Below are 17,566 nucleotides of genomic sequence, written 5' to 3'. Positions count from 1 at the left end.
AATGGAATCATGAATTCTGCTGTCTACCAAAAAATCCTGAAGGAGAATATCTGTTCGTGACCTCAAGCTGAAGTGAACTTGGGTTCTGCAGCAGGACAATGATCCAAAACACACCAGCAAGTCCACCTCAGAATGCCTGAAGAAAAGCAAAATGAAGACTTTGGAGTGGCCTAGTCAAAGTCCTGACCTGAGTGGGCCAAAATTCCTCCACAGCGCTGTAACAGACTCATTGCAAGTTATCGCAAATGCTTGACTGCAGTTGTTGCTGCTAAGGGTGGGTCAACCACTTATTAGGTTTAGGGGACAAACACTTTTTCACACAGGGCCATGTAGTTTTGGATTTTGTTTTCCCTTAGTAATAAAAACCTTCATTTAAAAACTGCATGATGTGTTTACTTGTGTTATCTTTGACTAATATTTAATTTGTTTGATGATCTGAAACAAAGTGTGACAAACATGCAAAAAATAAGAAATCAGGAAGGGGGCCAACACTTTTTCACACCACTGTATTTGCATAGTGCCAAATCACTATACAATCATCTCAGAGCACTTTACTAGAAACCCAACAAATCCCTCATGAGGAAGCACTCTCCACAATGGAAAGGAAAAACTCTCTTTACAGAAGAAACCTCCAGCAGAACCGGACTCAGTTTGGGCGGCCATCTGATCGACTTGTTGGGTGAGTGGATAGAGGAGAGAGAAAAGAACAATTGACAAACATTTCACCAACCATTCCCATCCTGTGGAGGAAATATTAATGCATCTTTTTTTTTCACATATTCATCCCAGAATTTTTATGACTATTTTTTTATTAAGTCGAACTATGGCATAATTTTCACCACATAATGAAATAAGGCATAACATTCAATTCATCATTTTCACCACATACTGTACTAAGTCATAATTGTTATGTAATATATTATTAAAGCACAATTTTCATGTCATATTAGGAATAGTTAAGGCACTATTGTCATTTCAAACTAAGTCATAATTTTACCTTCTACTATAGTAAAGCATTATTTTCTATGACAGATGACACATATAGTAAAGAATTAATTTTGCCATATCATAATATATAGTGAACCTTAATTTTCTGTTTACATGTTTTGTTTTTTTCAGTAATGGTTAGCTCATCTGTGGCCGTGGGACACCTCAAATATCTGGGTGATTTATGTGGAGATACTTTTACGCTGAAAAGCCCGGGACGGAAATGACGTTATTGCTTGCGGCACAAGACTCAGTGTATCCGGTTCTACAGTTTTGGCGGGACCCCGTGGCGTGGTCAACGCGAAGTTTTCCAGCCGCTGTCGGTGATGAACAGACCGGACACTACAGAAAACAAACGCGCTCCGCCGGTCAAAGTGTTGTCCGGGCAGCTGAGGACGGCGGACAGCGGGGGTGGATACACTATCAGACCGGGCAAGGGTCGCTCTCTGCCGGTGTCCCTGGTGTGGATGCAGGGAACCGTCCTGGAGGTCCAGCTGGACAGAGACACGGTGCTGCTGATGGACGAGACGGGGACGTTTGCAGTTCAGGGCGTCAACAATATCCCCAAAGGGAAGCCGTGTTTGTCCCCGGGTACGTAAAGGCTGAAGCTGTGATGTGTAATTTTGTGTTGAAGGCGCAGTAACGTTATGTCTTTTTAAAACAACAAACTAATGAAACCAGACCAGTCCAGCACAGCCGCTGTATGTCACACGGTCTCTGGTACTTTGTTGTTTAACCTTGTTCCCACTTTCAGTCCATCTCCTAGTTGTTTCGTTCATTCATTGATTGTTTGTTTGACCTAAATGTCAGATAAATAATAACAGTCCAGTTTTCTCAGTTTTTGTGGTCACGTCCAAAACTTCAAACGTCCAAAAAAAACCTTAAAAATCATAAGCCGCACCCTGAGAATCCTAAAGTTTGTCAATCAGCTCAAGGTGTCTTAAGATTATTTTAACTTCCTCTTTCAAACCTTTATTCTGTTTCAGGAACTAGATCAATATTTGTTTGTGAAAGTTGGAACAAGGTACAAAACATAATCAGGCTTCAGTTTCCTCCTAAATCACTAAGAAGCAACAAAGCAAAAGCCAATTTAACCTGGTAAATGGAAACATTGACTGTTCTGACAGCAGGTATTTGTAATTGTGGTAGCAGCCATAACATTATCCTGCATTTAAATCGTCCTTTGAGCCTGTTCAGCCAACACCAGGAACCTGACCAACCAGACTAATATTAGAAATTCATCTGAGGGGTCAAACTCTCAGCTGAGAGAAATGTCTCTCAAGGCTTTAACATTTTCACAGCAGCACTTTGGCTGTGCCAAATATCCAGTTTTATGCTGCATCGCGATAAGATTAAAGTCGATCTCAATAAGCCATTTTTTATTCGATACTGACAGGTCTTCCGGCCAATCAGAGAGGAGAAATACAAGACTGAGCAGTGAGGCACAGGTTTAGCAGGTGTTGATATAACTTTGCTCTGACAACTCATTCCTTCATTATTTTGACAAAATGGTAATGAAAATAGCACCAGGCTGAACCAGTCGTGGCTGAAAGAGTTAGAGCAGGTTGCACAGCACAGAGGGTGGAGGGACAGCTCACATGCTAATGTTTGGCTGCTGTGGCTGTGTACACCAGGAGTAGGGCCCGATTTATGGTGTTACATCGATGTCAAAACTAGGGGGCGCAAAAGCATGGTGAAAAATATAGACCTGCATGTTTTAACAGTTCGCAAGAACAAATATCCCGCTTGTGAGCGCAAATGTGAAGCTTGAGCAAACAGAAATAAGAGCTGTGTGTATGTTTATCATAATATCAGGCTCAAACTGTCTTTTTTCTCTCCATTTGATAGTTTTTCTCGCTCTCCAAGTGAATTGTCTTCGACTGCTCTCTGTGCTCGATTGACATTTTGCTCTCGCAAACTCTTATTTTTCACAGTATATAATATTTTTGACATATAATATTTTTGACATTATATAATATTTTTCACAGTATATATTTTTCACATTATATAATATTTCTCACATTATATATTTTTCACATATTATATTTTTCACATTATATATTTTTCACAGCATATAAAATTTTTCACAATATATATTTTTCACATATTTTTCAGTATATATTTTTCACAGTATATAATATTTTTCACATTATATAATATTTTTCAGTATATAATATTTTTAACTAAATATTTTTCACAGTATATATTTTTCACAGTATATAATATTTTTCACAGTATATAATTTTTTCACATTATATAATATTTTTCACAGTATATAATATTTTCTACAGTATATATTTTTCACCTTTTTTTTTTTGCGCCCTCTAGTTTTGATATTGATGTAACACCATACTGATTAAAGAGACGACGAACGGAACAGAAAAGATGACAAGTCGAGTGTCGGCATTATGATGAAAACACTCAAACAGACACAGCCCAGGACTCAAAAGACGAGACCAGAAGGTATTTAAAGTCTGACAGAAGCATAAATGTGTATTTGACAAGAATATACAAATGTTCCACTAAAAGCAGCTACCACTAACATTTTTTACCACCAAAAGCAGTGCCATCCTCTGGAGCATGTAAAATGCAAGAGTTTACAGTCCCAGACCCAAGCAAGTGTTGGTGGTCTCTTAAAACCCATATGACAATTTCATTTTGTGCAACTTACCTAGTTTATTTATTTGGAAGTGATCAAGAATTTAGTTTCTGTTCTCCTGTAAAATGTTAAAGCTTTACAATTTTAGTTGTAGATTCAAGATTTACAAATTAAGATTAAATTTATTTAGTGGATCAAATTTAGTGTTCATCTGTAAGACTTAAGGCTTTTGACTGTTCAGAATATTTAATATAATTATTTATTTGAAATACAGTTGTATAATGTTAAATTTTAAAAAGAAAATTATTTAAAGAATATTTTATCTTTACATGTCATGTAGGAGTAAAAAGGAACCTTTGACTGAAAAGATGCTTTGGTTTATATCATGATATATATCGATATCGACCAATATGAAAAAAATGATTGTGATAAGATTTTTTTCCCATAACACTCAGCCCTGCTTGTACTGCAGCTTTGCCAAAAAAAAACAAAAAGCAGTTTTTTTTAATGGATTTCTTTTACCTATAACTAATTCTGTGGTTTCTGTTACAGTTAGTGGAGGAACCAACTACAATACAGTCTCTTTTGTAACAATTCAGGTGATGAGTTGTTTGCCTGAACATCCATAACAGTGAGACTGCAGGTGATGTGGCTGAAGCAGGATCATTAGTCCAAAAAAAAAAAAAAAAAAAAAGATTTCACATGAATGTGTTGATCTCTGAAAAACAGCCGCGTCTCCTGGTGTCACCATCCTTGTTTACTTGGATCCGTCTTTGCTGAACAGTCGGCCACCTGCTCTTGTTGTTACAGGCAAATATGTCATGGTGATGGGTGTCATCCAGGCCGTCTCCCCGGAGCCAGTCATCCGTGCAGTGAAGATGGCAGACCTCTCCGAGCTCGTCGCACTTCACAGACGGATGTGGAAGCTGGAGGTGGAGGACCTGCAGCAGGTGATGGCCTGAACGCGAAGCTGTGAGTGGAAATGCTGCTGTGTCGGCCTGCTCCTGTCGTGTGTGTGTGCTGTTGACGTGATTGACAAATGGAAGAAGTACCTCACAGGACTGAGCTGCAGAGTCTCTCAAAGGTCAGGCTCCTCGCTGAGAGGTAGGACGGGAGAGTGGCAAGACTTTGCTCTGATAAGACAGTTGTTTTTCTGTATATTTTATCAGTGAAATGTGATATGTAAATATTGTTTTAGCCTCTGCTCCAAGAAGATCAGTCAGAGAGGAAAACTAGAGTTACCAGGACAGTTTGCTAAAACACAGTTAAAGAGAGATCCTAAACTTTACTTCTGTGAATGATCTGATGCTTTGGGAACAAAATAACATGTTATGTCTAATTGTCTTTGTAGAACCGAGTAAACACCAAATCTGTACAGTCATTAAAAGAATATTTGCATTTACATCCTCTGCCTATTTTCACCAAATTAAGACGGACAGAAAAACTTCAGGGAGAAAATATTTGTCTTTGCTGCAGAAAACAATTGGAAACAGGACAAAAAGCTTCACTTTTGAGTCCTCAATTTGCTAATGTCACCTACATATGTTAAAATGTTCAGTACAGGTTTTAAAAAAACCTTTTTTTTAAAACCACCGTTTCCAAATGTGGGAAAAACTACACAAGTTTAAAAAAGAAAAAAAAAAAAGCTTTATTTGGTGTGGTGCCCATAACACAGGAAACACTATTAGATAAATGATGGGAAATGACCTATGTTGACAGATTAAAATAGAAGTGTCAACTGAACTTTCAATTTAAGTAGTCCATACTTAAAACGTATTGAATGGTAAAGGTCATTAACATATACAAACTGCTTATGAAAAGAAATTACTTTTTAAGGTCAACTTTCTGAACACATCTCTGATCAAAGTTTACACGTGTTGTTTTTCTCACCATTTTCAGATATTCTACTGAAAGGTGCATTGCAAAGCGTCAAGTGTCGTACACTCACTAACTGCTGTTAACGATAACACTTCAGTATTTCTGATCAGAGTAAACCTGCCAACAACCAGAGGGCCTGGTCCCGAACTTCGTCTCTAAAATCATCAGGCTACTTTCCTGTGCAACGCAGAGGCCCTCAAGGATCACCTGACTCAAGACTGTTTGAATACTGCATTATTTGCAAGTGAGCATTAATATTGTCATCACACCATTATTTAATGTCTTTAAGCAGAAAACTGTATTTTCCAAAGTCATTGTCATTTGGTGCTATAAGATGGTCTTTTCTGGCTTTGGCAAGTTTCATCAAAAGGAATTCCCTGCGCTCCCTCCACTCCTTTAGCTCCTGCTCCCCATGTGCCAGCTTGCACAAGTCGTCCTCTGTGCATGTGCCTTTCAGGAACCTGTCAAAGCACAAGATCAAACGTCAGCCTTCAAAAGCTACTGGAATCAGAGTGGAAACCAGACATATGCTGTGACACGGTGCGGCTGATGCGCTTACCTCTCACAAACTTTGAAAGTGCCTGTGGGAAATCGATACTGCCAGCAGTTCTGATCATCCTCAGAGTTGAAAACTCTGTCTTTGTGTTTTTCTGAAGTGATATGCTGCTGCCACTGCTTCTCACTGTTGCAATTTTTACCACAGAGCCAACAGTGATTTCCAGCCTGTGAAAACAGAATTCACTCATTTATGCAAAAAAAAAAAAAAAACCTAATTACCATCTGTTCCTTAATCATCCACACTTATCGCTGTTTTGGAATCACTTTGCAAATTACTAAATTAAAGACACGATTCTATCAAAGTGTTCACAAAGTTTAGCCATCAGGCACTAATAGTTGCTTTACCCACCCAGACAACTAAATTATCTACCAAAAGAAAGTGAAAAAGCAATACAACACTTTGGCTAATGAGTATGTGCTTTCATAACATATTGCTGTAAAACTGATCCTGAACTGATTAAAAATAGTATTTTGACATATGCAACCAAAATGAAGCTGTAGGCCCTTGGAGAACCCCATTTATACACACATATCAGATAAAACCACTTTTAAACTCACCACTTCCTCAGCGTAGTCTGTTGGCATGTGGATCTGTTTGCCGTTCTCCCGAACAGAGTTAGTGGAAGTCTCCTCACCCCAGCCAGGCTTCTGAGACTGCAGCCACTGCTCATAAAGCTGATCCATATCTGGAACTAAATCAGGGGATATAATGAGCGTGATTACTTGCGGTGCATCGCATACTAATTCAATTCTCCTAATTAAACTCTGCCAAGTAAGAAGCCAATTTCCTTGACAAAACTTACTGTTGTTTTCCTTCATGTAGGTCCAGAGGTCTCTTTCTTCTACACTGTGAGCAAATGTGCAATTCCCAATGTACTGACACCTCTTGCCAGCGTTCACATGCATGCAAATCTAAGAAGGAAAAATTACATTTGGTGATCCTTGCTAGACGTTAGTTTTCATCAGGCACGCAATGATAAAACAGCCCAGGATGGCACTTACCTCAAACTGAGAGGGGATGGGCTTTTTTGTTGGAAGTGGTCGAACTGTTGTCCACTTTTTTCTTTCAATGGAACTTACAAGCACTACCCGCCTGTCTTTTGCCCACCTGAAACAGAAACACCAAGCCTGATTTTAAGGTGATACGATATATTGGATTGTGTTTTATTCTTCAGTTCACCATCTCCATTTTTTTTGTCATCCCCATGTTCACAAAAACTACTCACGTGTGTCTTGCTTTAGCTGAGCAATACTTTTTGTTTTTGTCAGCTTCACTTAGTTGGCCATTTCTCCAGCACTGCCCACAGACAAACATCATCTTCAGATTTGGAGGCCCGAACCGCCTCTGTGCGCTGGAAAGCTGCTGATGAAATTTGAAGGACACGTTAAAATCAACAGTGAGGCTCAGCCAGCACTGCACATTTAGGTTTTAACAGATGTAAAATTTCAACAAGCGATAAATATGAGAAATCTGCCATCAGAGGTCTTGCATGAGTCTTACCTGGGCTCCTTGCAGTGAAGCTGTTGAATTCCAAAACTTCTTGGCCTCCTGGACAATACTTTCATGACTGATACCTGTAAGATGCAGAAAAATAAAGTTTGAAAAAAAAAAATGCATTTCTTGTTAGGTGATGGGGAAACAAAAACTTTTGACCAGGTAATGTAAAAATCTGTCTTACGGAGCTGGTGTTGCATCATCCAGACCTTCAGCTCGATGAGGCTGTGGGCATAGAAGCATTCGTCCTCTCTCACGCAGCCGTAGCGGACTTCATGGCGACAAAGATCCAGCTGGCACTGATGATTCAGGGGTCTGATTTTGGAATAACGCACCGTGTTCTCTTTCAAAATGTGAACCAGGCACCTGAAATTCAAACACAGTTTTAATATTCACAAATGTCCCATCACATATTTCCACAATACTTGAATATTGTTTGAGCTCTACATTTAGATGTACTACTCAGAAATACCGTTACGGTAATAAAAAGTTAGGAAACGTGAAATTACTTTTGATCCTCAAAGTCGTGCTTTGTCACTGGATGAGAGCAGAGTGAAGGGTCGTCTTTGTTGGTTTTGCTGATTATTCTGGGCTTATGGTCAAAGCAAACCTGCAGATCAAATAAAAGCATAATAAAGAATTTTAAATGTACTATAGTAATAAAAGCACATAGGTCACATTGGTTCCTATGAGGTAACAGAGGTTCTGCCATACTGAGTACCAACAATAATCAGATAAAGACGTTACATTTCTCACGTTCTACATGAAACTTTTTATATTTAATTGCCTTATTTTTCTATTTTTGTTGTTTAAGTGCTGAAAAATGATGAGGCCCATTCTGAGCCATCATCTGTTGTCTCGAAAGTAGAAGATTGTTTCTTATACGAAACATCTTTGAGGGGAAAATCCATTTACAATGAGATTATTGTATTGTTTTCCTCCTTACACCAAAATGAAAAACAACTTGCCAACAGGCATCGCTGACAGCATCAGGCTCCAGCAGCATTACGGCCCTGCAGTTACCGTATATTAAAAGCACACTGCCACACTCGGAGGGCCTACTACTTTTGATGTAGAACCTTAATACACACTCACCCCACAGAGAAACATAAATATCCCATGATGCTCCTGTAAGATCTTAGGCACAGTCAACCTGACATTGGATTTGGGTCCAAAAGGATCGAAGAGCAGTTCTCTGGAGATGAAACCTTTTCGCTCCAGAGTCCAAACATCAATCTCTTCCTGGCAGTATGCAAATGTGCAATGTCCAGGGTACGTGCACTCTTTTCCGACAGCAACCTCTGAAACAACACGAGGTCACATTTTTAGCACTTTTTCAGATGTGACAGCAGAGTGTAAAATGTGACAGATGGTAATTGATGGCAATATAACCAATAATGACCGAGGAAAATTTTAAACCTGCCTATGCTTTACCAAAGGGGGAAAAAAAATTACATTACCTTTGCAAATGTAATAAGGTCCAACATATTGGGTTTTTGTTGGTCTGGGCCGAATGAGCTTCCAGGCCTTATCTGGCAAATGTTTAATTCTGCCAAGTAAAGCGTCCTTTTTGCATTTATGCTCCTCTGTATTAAGTGCATAATCTAACACTCCAGGACCTGTGGATATGAAAATGAAGGGGGGGGGTAACAAAAAACAGATTACTTATCCTGACAGATGCTGAGCACATACACAACAACAGGATAAAAACAGATGCTCACCAGTTTTGATGTAGCACATCGAGCAGGCTTGTCTGAATTCATGTGTTTCTGCTAAGGGGTTCTTCGCTAAATCCACAGCAGCGGAGGGACCCTTCACTTCAGGCATACCCACAGCCATTCCCATCGGGGTTTCTTTATTGTTCATCTGTATTTAAAAAGGAAATACGAATATAAAAATATAAGCCTGCAATAATGCCGACACTGAAATGCCTAATAAATAATATATAGAATAATTACCTGTGGAATGAATGGACTTGGAGTATAATCTGAAAATTTGATGGAGAGGAAAGAAAAAATAAATTTAACTGACCGATACTTTGTTAACATGATATAATGGACTGTCATCACTAGGAAAAACTTAAATAATTTGAACAAAACTAAAGCTCCATGGCCGAGGAGGAGAGGGAACATACCTGTTTTGAAGTCTGTTATGGTGAGACTATCCAGGGAGTCCAGTGGTTGCAGTGGTTGAGGCAGGGCATCAAACGTGTCCATACCAAAATATGTGCTTGATCCTGACTTGTGATAAACCGGGGGCAGCGTTACGGTGCACTGCTGGGAGCTACCATCAAGAAATGGGCTGATGTGAGAGGGCATCAGGAATGGACTTGACATGGAGCTGCCTGAGGCTATACTGGTTGGCAAAGGAAGAGGCCCCTTCGCTGTGGGAATAATCTGAAGGAGGAGAGGGAGAGAAAACAAAAAAAAAAAAAACAAACAATGTTCAGATACTGACATCCTGTCACATCTCATTCATTAGTAAGGCCCTGTGGTCATATCCCCTCACTGACCATGTCAGATTTGGGGCCAGCTTGGTCCAGCAGATCATCCAGATCATCCCCAATGATGTCTGCGTCAAAATCTTGACTTGTTTCTAGCATTGGGGAAGGTTTACTAGTCCTGCACCCATTAACACACGTGAGTGCAGCAGGGAGAGCAGCTGACGTGGGCACAGACACGGGAACAGATTCAAAGCCTGGAGGCTCAGATGGGGTCATAGATGAGATACTGTTGTTGGGAGGAAGTTCATCCACCGCTGCTTCACTGAGAGGTGAGTGCACTGCCGCTGGAGCCGAGACTGGAGCCAAAACACTGCTATCCTGGTTCAACTGAGGCACTTCTAAAAGAGAAATCAGGGAAAATAAAGATTAGCGATGCTTGAACTGTAAGGCCACTGCTAAATCAAAGCTCATCAAAGATGGAAACTTACCAATTTCTATCTCTTCTACTGAAGACGAGCCATAGGAAAACTGAATAAATTCAGAAAAATTTTGGTGAAGAATACATTTCTTCAGGGAATATAATTAAAAACTATAATGAGAAAAATCTATGTTGTTTACCTTGTCACATGATGCATCTTGATAACTTGATCCTCGTAAAACATTCAAGGCAGGCTGTTAAAAAGGGAAGAAAATGCACGTCCATTACATCGTGGAATATGTCTAAAGTCAACTTCACTGAATTTTTTAAAGCACTGTACATAAACTACTTTGTAGTTTTCGGCACTGCCAAGGTTCATGAAGGAGTAAGATGGTGAGTGAGACGTACGTACCTTACTTCTCACATAAGCTTTACGGATTTTCAAACCTAACATTTTGGCAAGGTCCTGAGTCAGCTGTGTTACACTGGGATCCTGGGGAAACAATGCAAATAACAGCAGCTATTCAAACACATGGTGGACAATAAGTCTTATCTTTTCATTTTTATTTCCTGACAATCTTTCCTTATATTAAAAATGTTATGTTTTGATCTGTAAGGGTTTCATTTTGCAGATAAACGATGACATTTTTGTTAAAGTTGTTTTTATGAATCAAAATTTCTACATTTGAAGGTTCAGCACACCTGAAGTGTTGCTATTGGCTGCAGTGTTATACTGCGCTGGAGCCCATATAAATCCTGTCCATATATTCTTGCAGCCGTAGACCAAAGCAGAGCCTGCATTATTATAGGACAGTGATAAACTGTGATGGAGTTATAAGGGTGTTATTTCCTAAAGCAAAGCTACTCAGCTGTCAAACATGTTATTTCCCCAATTTTTATGTACACCAAATTTGGACCTTTTATTTATACATCTTTAAATGTAGCCTGTGGATCCTGTCAGACAACATGCCAAAAACATCATGATTACACTGGACGTGCTGTTTCTCCAGGCAGCCTGGATAACATTTCAATTTGCTTAACTTTCAAATATGTTGGGACAAAACCTGAGCGGATAACCAGCACATTTACATACAACACACACACACACACACACAGAGACACACACACAGACACACACCAACTCACCCGAGGCACTGCTAAAGAGCATTTGGCAACAGCCTCATAGGCATCTTGATGTCTCCCCAACTCCTTCAAGGATTTTGCTTTTCTGTACAGTGCTCTGTAGTTCCCCTCATTCAGCTGCAGAGCCTTTTCACAGTCTTCTAATGCTTGGTCATACAGTCCCTAAGAAAATAAATAGTTAAAGAGTTAAGAAAGCCATACTTAACATTAGTCCTGTAATAAACACAACAAAGGCACCTTTCTTTGATGGGTTATTTGTGACAGGTATGGGTGTGGTTGCCTTTTACTGCCATTTAATGTAACCTGCCCCAGGAAAGAGACACCGATGGCACCAAGGGAACAGGTGTTTTCTGAAAACTCTAATTTCCCCTCAAATGGAAGCTTTATTTACTCAATCCAGGTTTGGTTTTTCAGACAGACAGTGATTAGAGTGATGTGTCAGACACTTTATCAGCATCTAGGTCATATAAAACAAAATATTTAGATTTAATTTAAATAGGTGATTTGTAACTGATAAAACCAAGTATACACTACTCACAAAAAGTTAGGGATATTCGACTTTCAGGTGAAATTTATGGAAAATGTAAAAAGTTCATACTACAGTAATATTATATCATGAAAGTAGGGCATTTAAGTAGAAGTATGCAATGGTAATTTCTTCATCTCAAACAATTTATGGAAACAAAAGCTAACAACAGTGGTGGGTATACCACAACAAAAAATGTCAATGTCTCAATAACTTGTCAATTGTTAGGTGTCGTCTTGGTCTCATGATGTCAAAATGTGAACAGCATGATGAAGAGGACTGTTTAAATATGAACTGTCATTGAACCAGAACATTTAGTGGTCGATAGTCATGGATCAGACACTTGTTGTGATTTTTGTGGTTAATCACCTTGTTAGAGAACACCATGTTATGCAATAAGTACTGAAACATTGAACAGTTGGACATGTGCATTCCAAAGTTTAGAGAAGGTCAAATTAAGTTCAGCTGTAAAGGTTATAGTGCATTTTTAGGTGCATTCTGAAATCCTGAAAAAGTCAAATATCCCTAATTTTTTGTGAGTAGTGTATGTAATAGAGTGATAATAGTAATTTATTTATTTAGTTTATAAACTAATGCGTTCGATATTACCCCTAATATTAATCTGGAGTCTTGGAGCGCCAGAAGCCCAGTGAAGCTTTTAATCTATTCACTGTCCATCACATGGCTTTTAAACCTTTACCGTCATGATGTCACTTTAATGAGTGTGCAACTCTCACCTTTCAAAAGAATAAATATACGATGCATTCATATATAAGTGATTCTGTAATATATTTATACATTTTGCTTGACAACCAAGTTACATAAAAACACCTCATTATATTGTCAAATTAATCTTATTGCAACTGATTTCAGACTATGTTTCTCTAAATCCTGTGCAAAACGAAGTTATACATAAACTGGTGCCCACAGGTAACAAGAGCAAAATGTATTTGCTGCTGTTTTAGCTGCTGTGTCTCAGAGGTTATGTGTGAAAATTAAGATTTATAAAACTTGTTTCATTAAAATAATGTTATGTTTAACATTATTTTAATGAAACAAGTTGTCATTTGGGGTTGTCATTTGAATGAGTGAGGCACAAGTATAAAATCTCAGGTGATGGACTGATCATTCAAAAGGGACAAACTGAATGATTTAACAGCACAACCAGCACCAACCTTGACCATAATTCCATTCTGCGTTGTACACAAGGTAGTCTGAAAGCTAAAAATGAGCTCTTGTTACAAAACACATTAAGCTCCACCCTGTGATGCGACATTAACCTGGCTGCCCTGAGGCAAGTGCAACAGTCACATGAGTATTGGGAGGATTACATTTTCCAATACATTGGAAGAGCTGGAAAACTCTGGAAGTAATGCTGGTATGAAACATGAAGATCCACTTTTTGGTCTGTTGTGCTAAGAGATGATAATATAACAGTGTATACAGGATCCTGATAGAGGCTCCTGCACTCACGGTTGAGATATATTTTACAAATGGGCACAATTCAGTTTTAATAAGATGACTGTGATATGATTCACATGTAATATTAAAGACTATACAAAAAGGAAGCATTGCAGTAATAAAGAGATAAGTTAAATTTTTAGATGCACAAGGTTTTTAACCACACTGACATAACTAGAGCACAAAAAAAATTTCCCCTGACAACTGTCTGGCGTTATTTTTGGTCATTTATGGACTACACCTTTACAAAATATTTTAAGGACATGACCCTACTCACTGTTTTATTCTGGCTTTCAGTTTACTGTGTTTGCAACATAGGTAGATTTGTTTTATACAATGCAAACACCCCTATCTGTGGGAAACTCATGGCCCTCAATCGAGATGTGGTGAATAATCATCACAATGGGGAAATTTCATAAAGCTGAAATTAATTTACTTAAAAATAAAATTCTGCTACACCCAGAACTGCTCTGAGTATTTTGAGCCTTCCTCAAGCCTGTTTAATTGTTTTTGTTATTGAATTACATATACAAACTGTAAGACCAAAGGGAGCAGGAATCCCAAGTGATTTGGCCTGAAACTGATGAAAAAAACGCTGTGAGAGTGACTGTTGCTTACCGGAACAATACTTAGATATGCTGCAGCTCGATTTGCATACAGCTTTTCCAGTAAACTTGTTGGAATACAGATATCCTCGGAGTCAGCGTAGTCCGCAATACTCAAGGCTTCTGTGTACATCTCAATGGATTTAGTCCATTCCCCCTCTTTGAACACGTCATTTCCTTCTCCAAAAAGATTCCATACAAGCTCCTTAATGAACACCTGGAAATGAAAAAAGAAATTGAAATACGCAAAGTGCAGCTGATCTGTCGTTTTATTAGGGCACATTACATTTAAAAAGGAAAAATCATAAGGTTTCTTTCATGCGAGGGGACTGTCCCTGAATTACACAGTAGGCCTACAGCGAGTCCAGCAATACAAATACAGTGCAAGCGTTGCTTCAAGTATGAAGCTGCAACACCCACATTTAAAGATACACAATTACACACCTCATACTGATCTTGACTTCCAGGAAATGGAAGGGTTGATCTGAAAGGAAAAAAAAAAAAAAAAAGATCACATCACAAAGCTGTAGAAAAACTACTGTGCGTGAAAGGAAAGTCATGCTCAGATTTCAGTGGAATACAAAACTCAAATTACTGCAAACAGCTAAATGATATGGTCATTTGTTATTTCTATGATAGATTTATCAGAATCTACCAGTGGGGGTGGTGGTGGGGGGGGGGGGGGGGGGGTTACTGCCTAAATATCGATTTATTTAAAGTGATATACAGAAATTAACCTTAATATATTAGCAGCATGGTTGGTATTTAGTGTTTTTCTTTTGTAATAACACTTATTTCATAGTATATGGTGCTTCTGTTGACAAAACACTATTTGTTCTGGTTTGCCATTAAAAAAATAAAACATTGCGACACACGGGATCGTGTTGAGAAAAGTGTGTGTGCTGACTGCATGAGCTGTTTAATACAAACATCAGCGGAAACAACATTTTGTAAACAACCCTTCATCTACACTGAACTCAGCAGTTAGAAAACATCTCTCTTTAAGCCAGTCGGGTTTATATGGTTGTTGTGAACTTACACAAAACAAATAACTTTTGTAACCTGTTTGGAACATTGAGGGTGCTGAGGTTTAATGCAGAGCGTCACACGTGAGCTGTGCTTCTTTGATTACAAGAAAGGAAGAAAACATCTGCAACACAAAGGCTGTCAGGAATTACAGATGGCACCAGCAACTTGCTGGACTGCACCACAAGCTCACATGCCTCATTGCATTGGAATTACATTGTGCATCCTTCTTAGAAAAAAAAACAAAAAACAAAACAATGTCATGACAGAGGTTTCAAGTTGACTGCACACCAGTGACATGTCAGGTAGCACTTTAAGTATCACTTTTGTTTTAAGACTAAAAGGGCCTTGTTCGATTAAAGGAAACTCAACCCTGCGCTGCCTGTGGACGTACAGTGAGTCCGGGAATACAAACAACTTCCATAGACACACAACTCAACTGAGGCCAGTGTTGAGCTGCGTCCCTGACACCCAGGTGAACGCATGATGCCAGAATGACATCTCACCCTGATCCATACGCGGATCGTTTTAAAGAGTGACGAACACACGTGACATGCACTTAAGACACGATAAGACACTTCATCTGAAAATCCTGCTCATTATTATTTTCCTAGTACTGCAGGGTGCAAGGGATTGATGTCTCCTTGGACTGTCTGAAGGTGTGTGTTGCAGTGACACCTCCACAAGGTAAAGAACAACCATGTCAACACTTACAAATTTAATTAGCAGGGATTGAAATTTAACATTAGTGGAATAAAGTTAGTTTGGTATTTAAACCTAGTTCCTCTTTGTATCAACAAAGTCTCCTAAAACAACCAGCTATGACTGAGGCCACTTAGAAACACTGTTGAAATACAGTCACAGCTCCTTTATATACTTAGATGTTTCTAATCACAATGATTATATAAAAAAACAAAAAATAAAAAAATCCCATCCAATGATCTGAACCAGCCACTTACTGGATGAACTGTAGGCCTTTCTGTATCTCCTGCCAGCGACGACTTCTGTCCTCACACGCTCCAGACATGTTTGCGTGTAGTAATATCCACCCCTCAGTCAGCACCTGAAATTAGAATATCCACTATTATGTGAAGGACACAGGTAAAATGCCCAGAGTGTTGTTAAACCCCCAGCAGCAGGTTGTCTGACTGGTTAACTTACAGTTCATTCAGTGGTTGTGTGCCTGAAACTTTTATAGCTTCTGCATTCGGGCCATGACGACATCACGTAGGGTTCCGGAAATTAAGGCAACATGACGTCAGCTCGTTTGGTGCAAATGTAATCAACGATAAAAGGGAACTTCCTGTCCTTTGGGAACAGGTTTCACCTTTTATTACTTATCTTCTGATTAAGTCCAAGTGTTGAACTACATGCGAGTTAAAGCCGCGTATCCAAACAGCCTGTATCGGGACGTATCTCCTGCTATTGATCAGCCCAGTCCCATCACAGCTAATGATTAATACCTATAATCGTTATAAGACTAATCGATGACTGAGAAAGACGGTGGTGACTACATGTTAGCTTGAGGCGCCCTGATTCAGTATAGCCTAAATTAACTTTCTTCCAGGAACAAGAGGAACATGAGCCTCGGTGGCTAACCCAGCCGGGTCTGTATGGACCCGATGGCCGATTGTGGGCGAAGCTTCACAAATGAAGCGCTGTCCGATAATGGAAACATGACACTTAGCGCACGTGTGTTACCCGCGGCCGGGGACCACCGAGCCGACTTGTCGTTACCGATTTGGAGCCGACACCGTTTTACTCAGCCCACACCGAGAAAACAAGGCCGTCTGATCAGGTGCTGCCAAGACGCGGACTCATCCTGCTTCGTGACGTTATCCAACCAAGTTTCTAGGAAGTAGACTGAACCCGACAAGGCATAGGCATTTCCAAGTTGAACTAGTTCCCCAACGCAAACAAAAGCGAGCTGTAGGTGTTTAGCTCCTGACTCGGACCCGGTAAATATCGCACGGACGAGTCATCGGTGGCTGCCGGACATACTTACATGAACTGATCTTCATCCCACACAAACGCTACGTCGCTTATCTAAAAAGAGGGAAAGTGATTTTTCGTTTTAGCTGAAATAACTTGGCTAGATGTGCTATATGGCTGCAGGCCGCCCTCTGCTTCTTCTTCGGCTCTAACTGAAGGCTGAAATATCCGCACGCTGCTGCCCCCTTCAGGCGGCTTGTATATGACCCTGCATGGACCAAATCTGTGATTGTTGTGGATATCCGTGTGCAAATACATAGATACATCTTTAAATATAATAAAAACAAAAAGACCCACAGAATTATGAAAGAAAATAACGACAAATAAGTAGCAGGCTTATTTTTTATGCATAAAAGTATAAATTTAACATTGCTGCAATTTCATCTGCCTTCAGCGTAACGAGGATTCACTTCTCGTCAAAGCTAATTCACAACG

The 17,566-nt window shown here is 39.4% G+C and overlaps 2 protein-coding genes across 9 annotated transcripts; one reads left to right on the top strand and one right to left on the bottom strand.

Moving 5' to 3' along the window:
- The first annotated feature begins 1,236 nt into the window (after positions 1-1,236).
- On the top strand, positions 1,237-6,486 carry rmi2 (RecQ mediated genome instability 2). Of its 6 annotated transcripts, none has more exons than XR_003296765.2 (3): positions 1,237-1,578; positions 4,397-4,670; positions 5,486-6,486. XR_003296765.2 is itself a non-coding variant. In XM_026326174.2 (3 exons), exons 1-2 carry the CDS (start codon positions 1,314-1,316, stop codon positions 4,546-4,548), a joined length of 417 nt encoding a protein of 138 aa, XP_026181959.1. In that variant the 5' UTR covers positions 1,237-1,313; the 3' UTR covers positions 4,549-4,558; positions 5,486-6,486. The 6 variants fall into 6 exon arrangements, 2 of the variants coding, with proteins under 2 accessions (XP_026181959.1, XP_026181958.1); XR_003296764.2 differs by having other exon boundaries at positions 4,397-4,690; XR_004463137.1 differs by having other exon boundaries at positions 4,397-5,708; positions 5,922-6,486.
- On the bottom strand, positions 5,210-17,278 carry zc3h7a (zinc finger CCCH-type containing 7A). Of its 3 annotated transcripts, none has more exons than XM_026326155.2 (23): positions 17,145-17,278; positions 16,099-16,202; positions 14,558-14,597; positions 14,127-14,330; positions 11,525-11,683; positions 10,791-10,871; positions 10,579-10,632; positions 10,449-10,488; positions 10,030-10,358; positions 9,652-9,913; positions 9,476-9,504; positions 9,239-9,383; positions 8,978-9,136; positions 8,613-8,818; positions 8,027-8,127; positions 7,702-7,883; positions 7,524-7,597; positions 7,249-7,385; positions 7,025-7,130; positions 6,826-6,934; positions 6,581-6,714; positions 6,024-6,187; positions 5,210-5,925 (listed from the first exon to the last, which is right to left on the bottom strand). In XM_026326155.2, the coding sequence occupies exons 2-23, from the start codon at positions 16,164-16,166 to the stop codon at positions 5,736-5,738; spliced, it is 2,973 nt and encodes a 990-aa protein (XP_026181940.1). In that variant the 5' UTR covers positions 16,167-16,202; positions 17,145-17,278; the 3' UTR covers positions 5,210-5,735. The 3 variants fall into 3 exon arrangements, with proteins under 3 accessions (XP_026181940.1, XP_026181942.1, XP_026181941.1); XM_026326157.2 differs by having other exon boundaries at positions 7,249-7,382; XM_026326156.2 differs by lacking the exon at positions 17,145-17,278 and adding an exon at positions 16,301-16,939.
- Positions 17,279-17,566: the final 288 nt, after the last annotated feature.

Source organism: Mastacembelus armatus, chromosome 8, assembly GCF_900324485.2.
Source record: "Mastacembelus armatus chromosome 8, fMasArm1.2, whole genome shotgun sequence".
In the NCBI taxonomy this organism is placed as follows: Eukaryota; Metazoa; Chordata; class Actinopteri; order Synbranchiformes; family Mastacembelidae; genus Mastacembelus; species Mastacembelus armatus.
The sequence above is the reverse complement of the archived record's forward strand: the minus strand, read 5'-3'. Positions and strand labels throughout refer to the sequence as shown.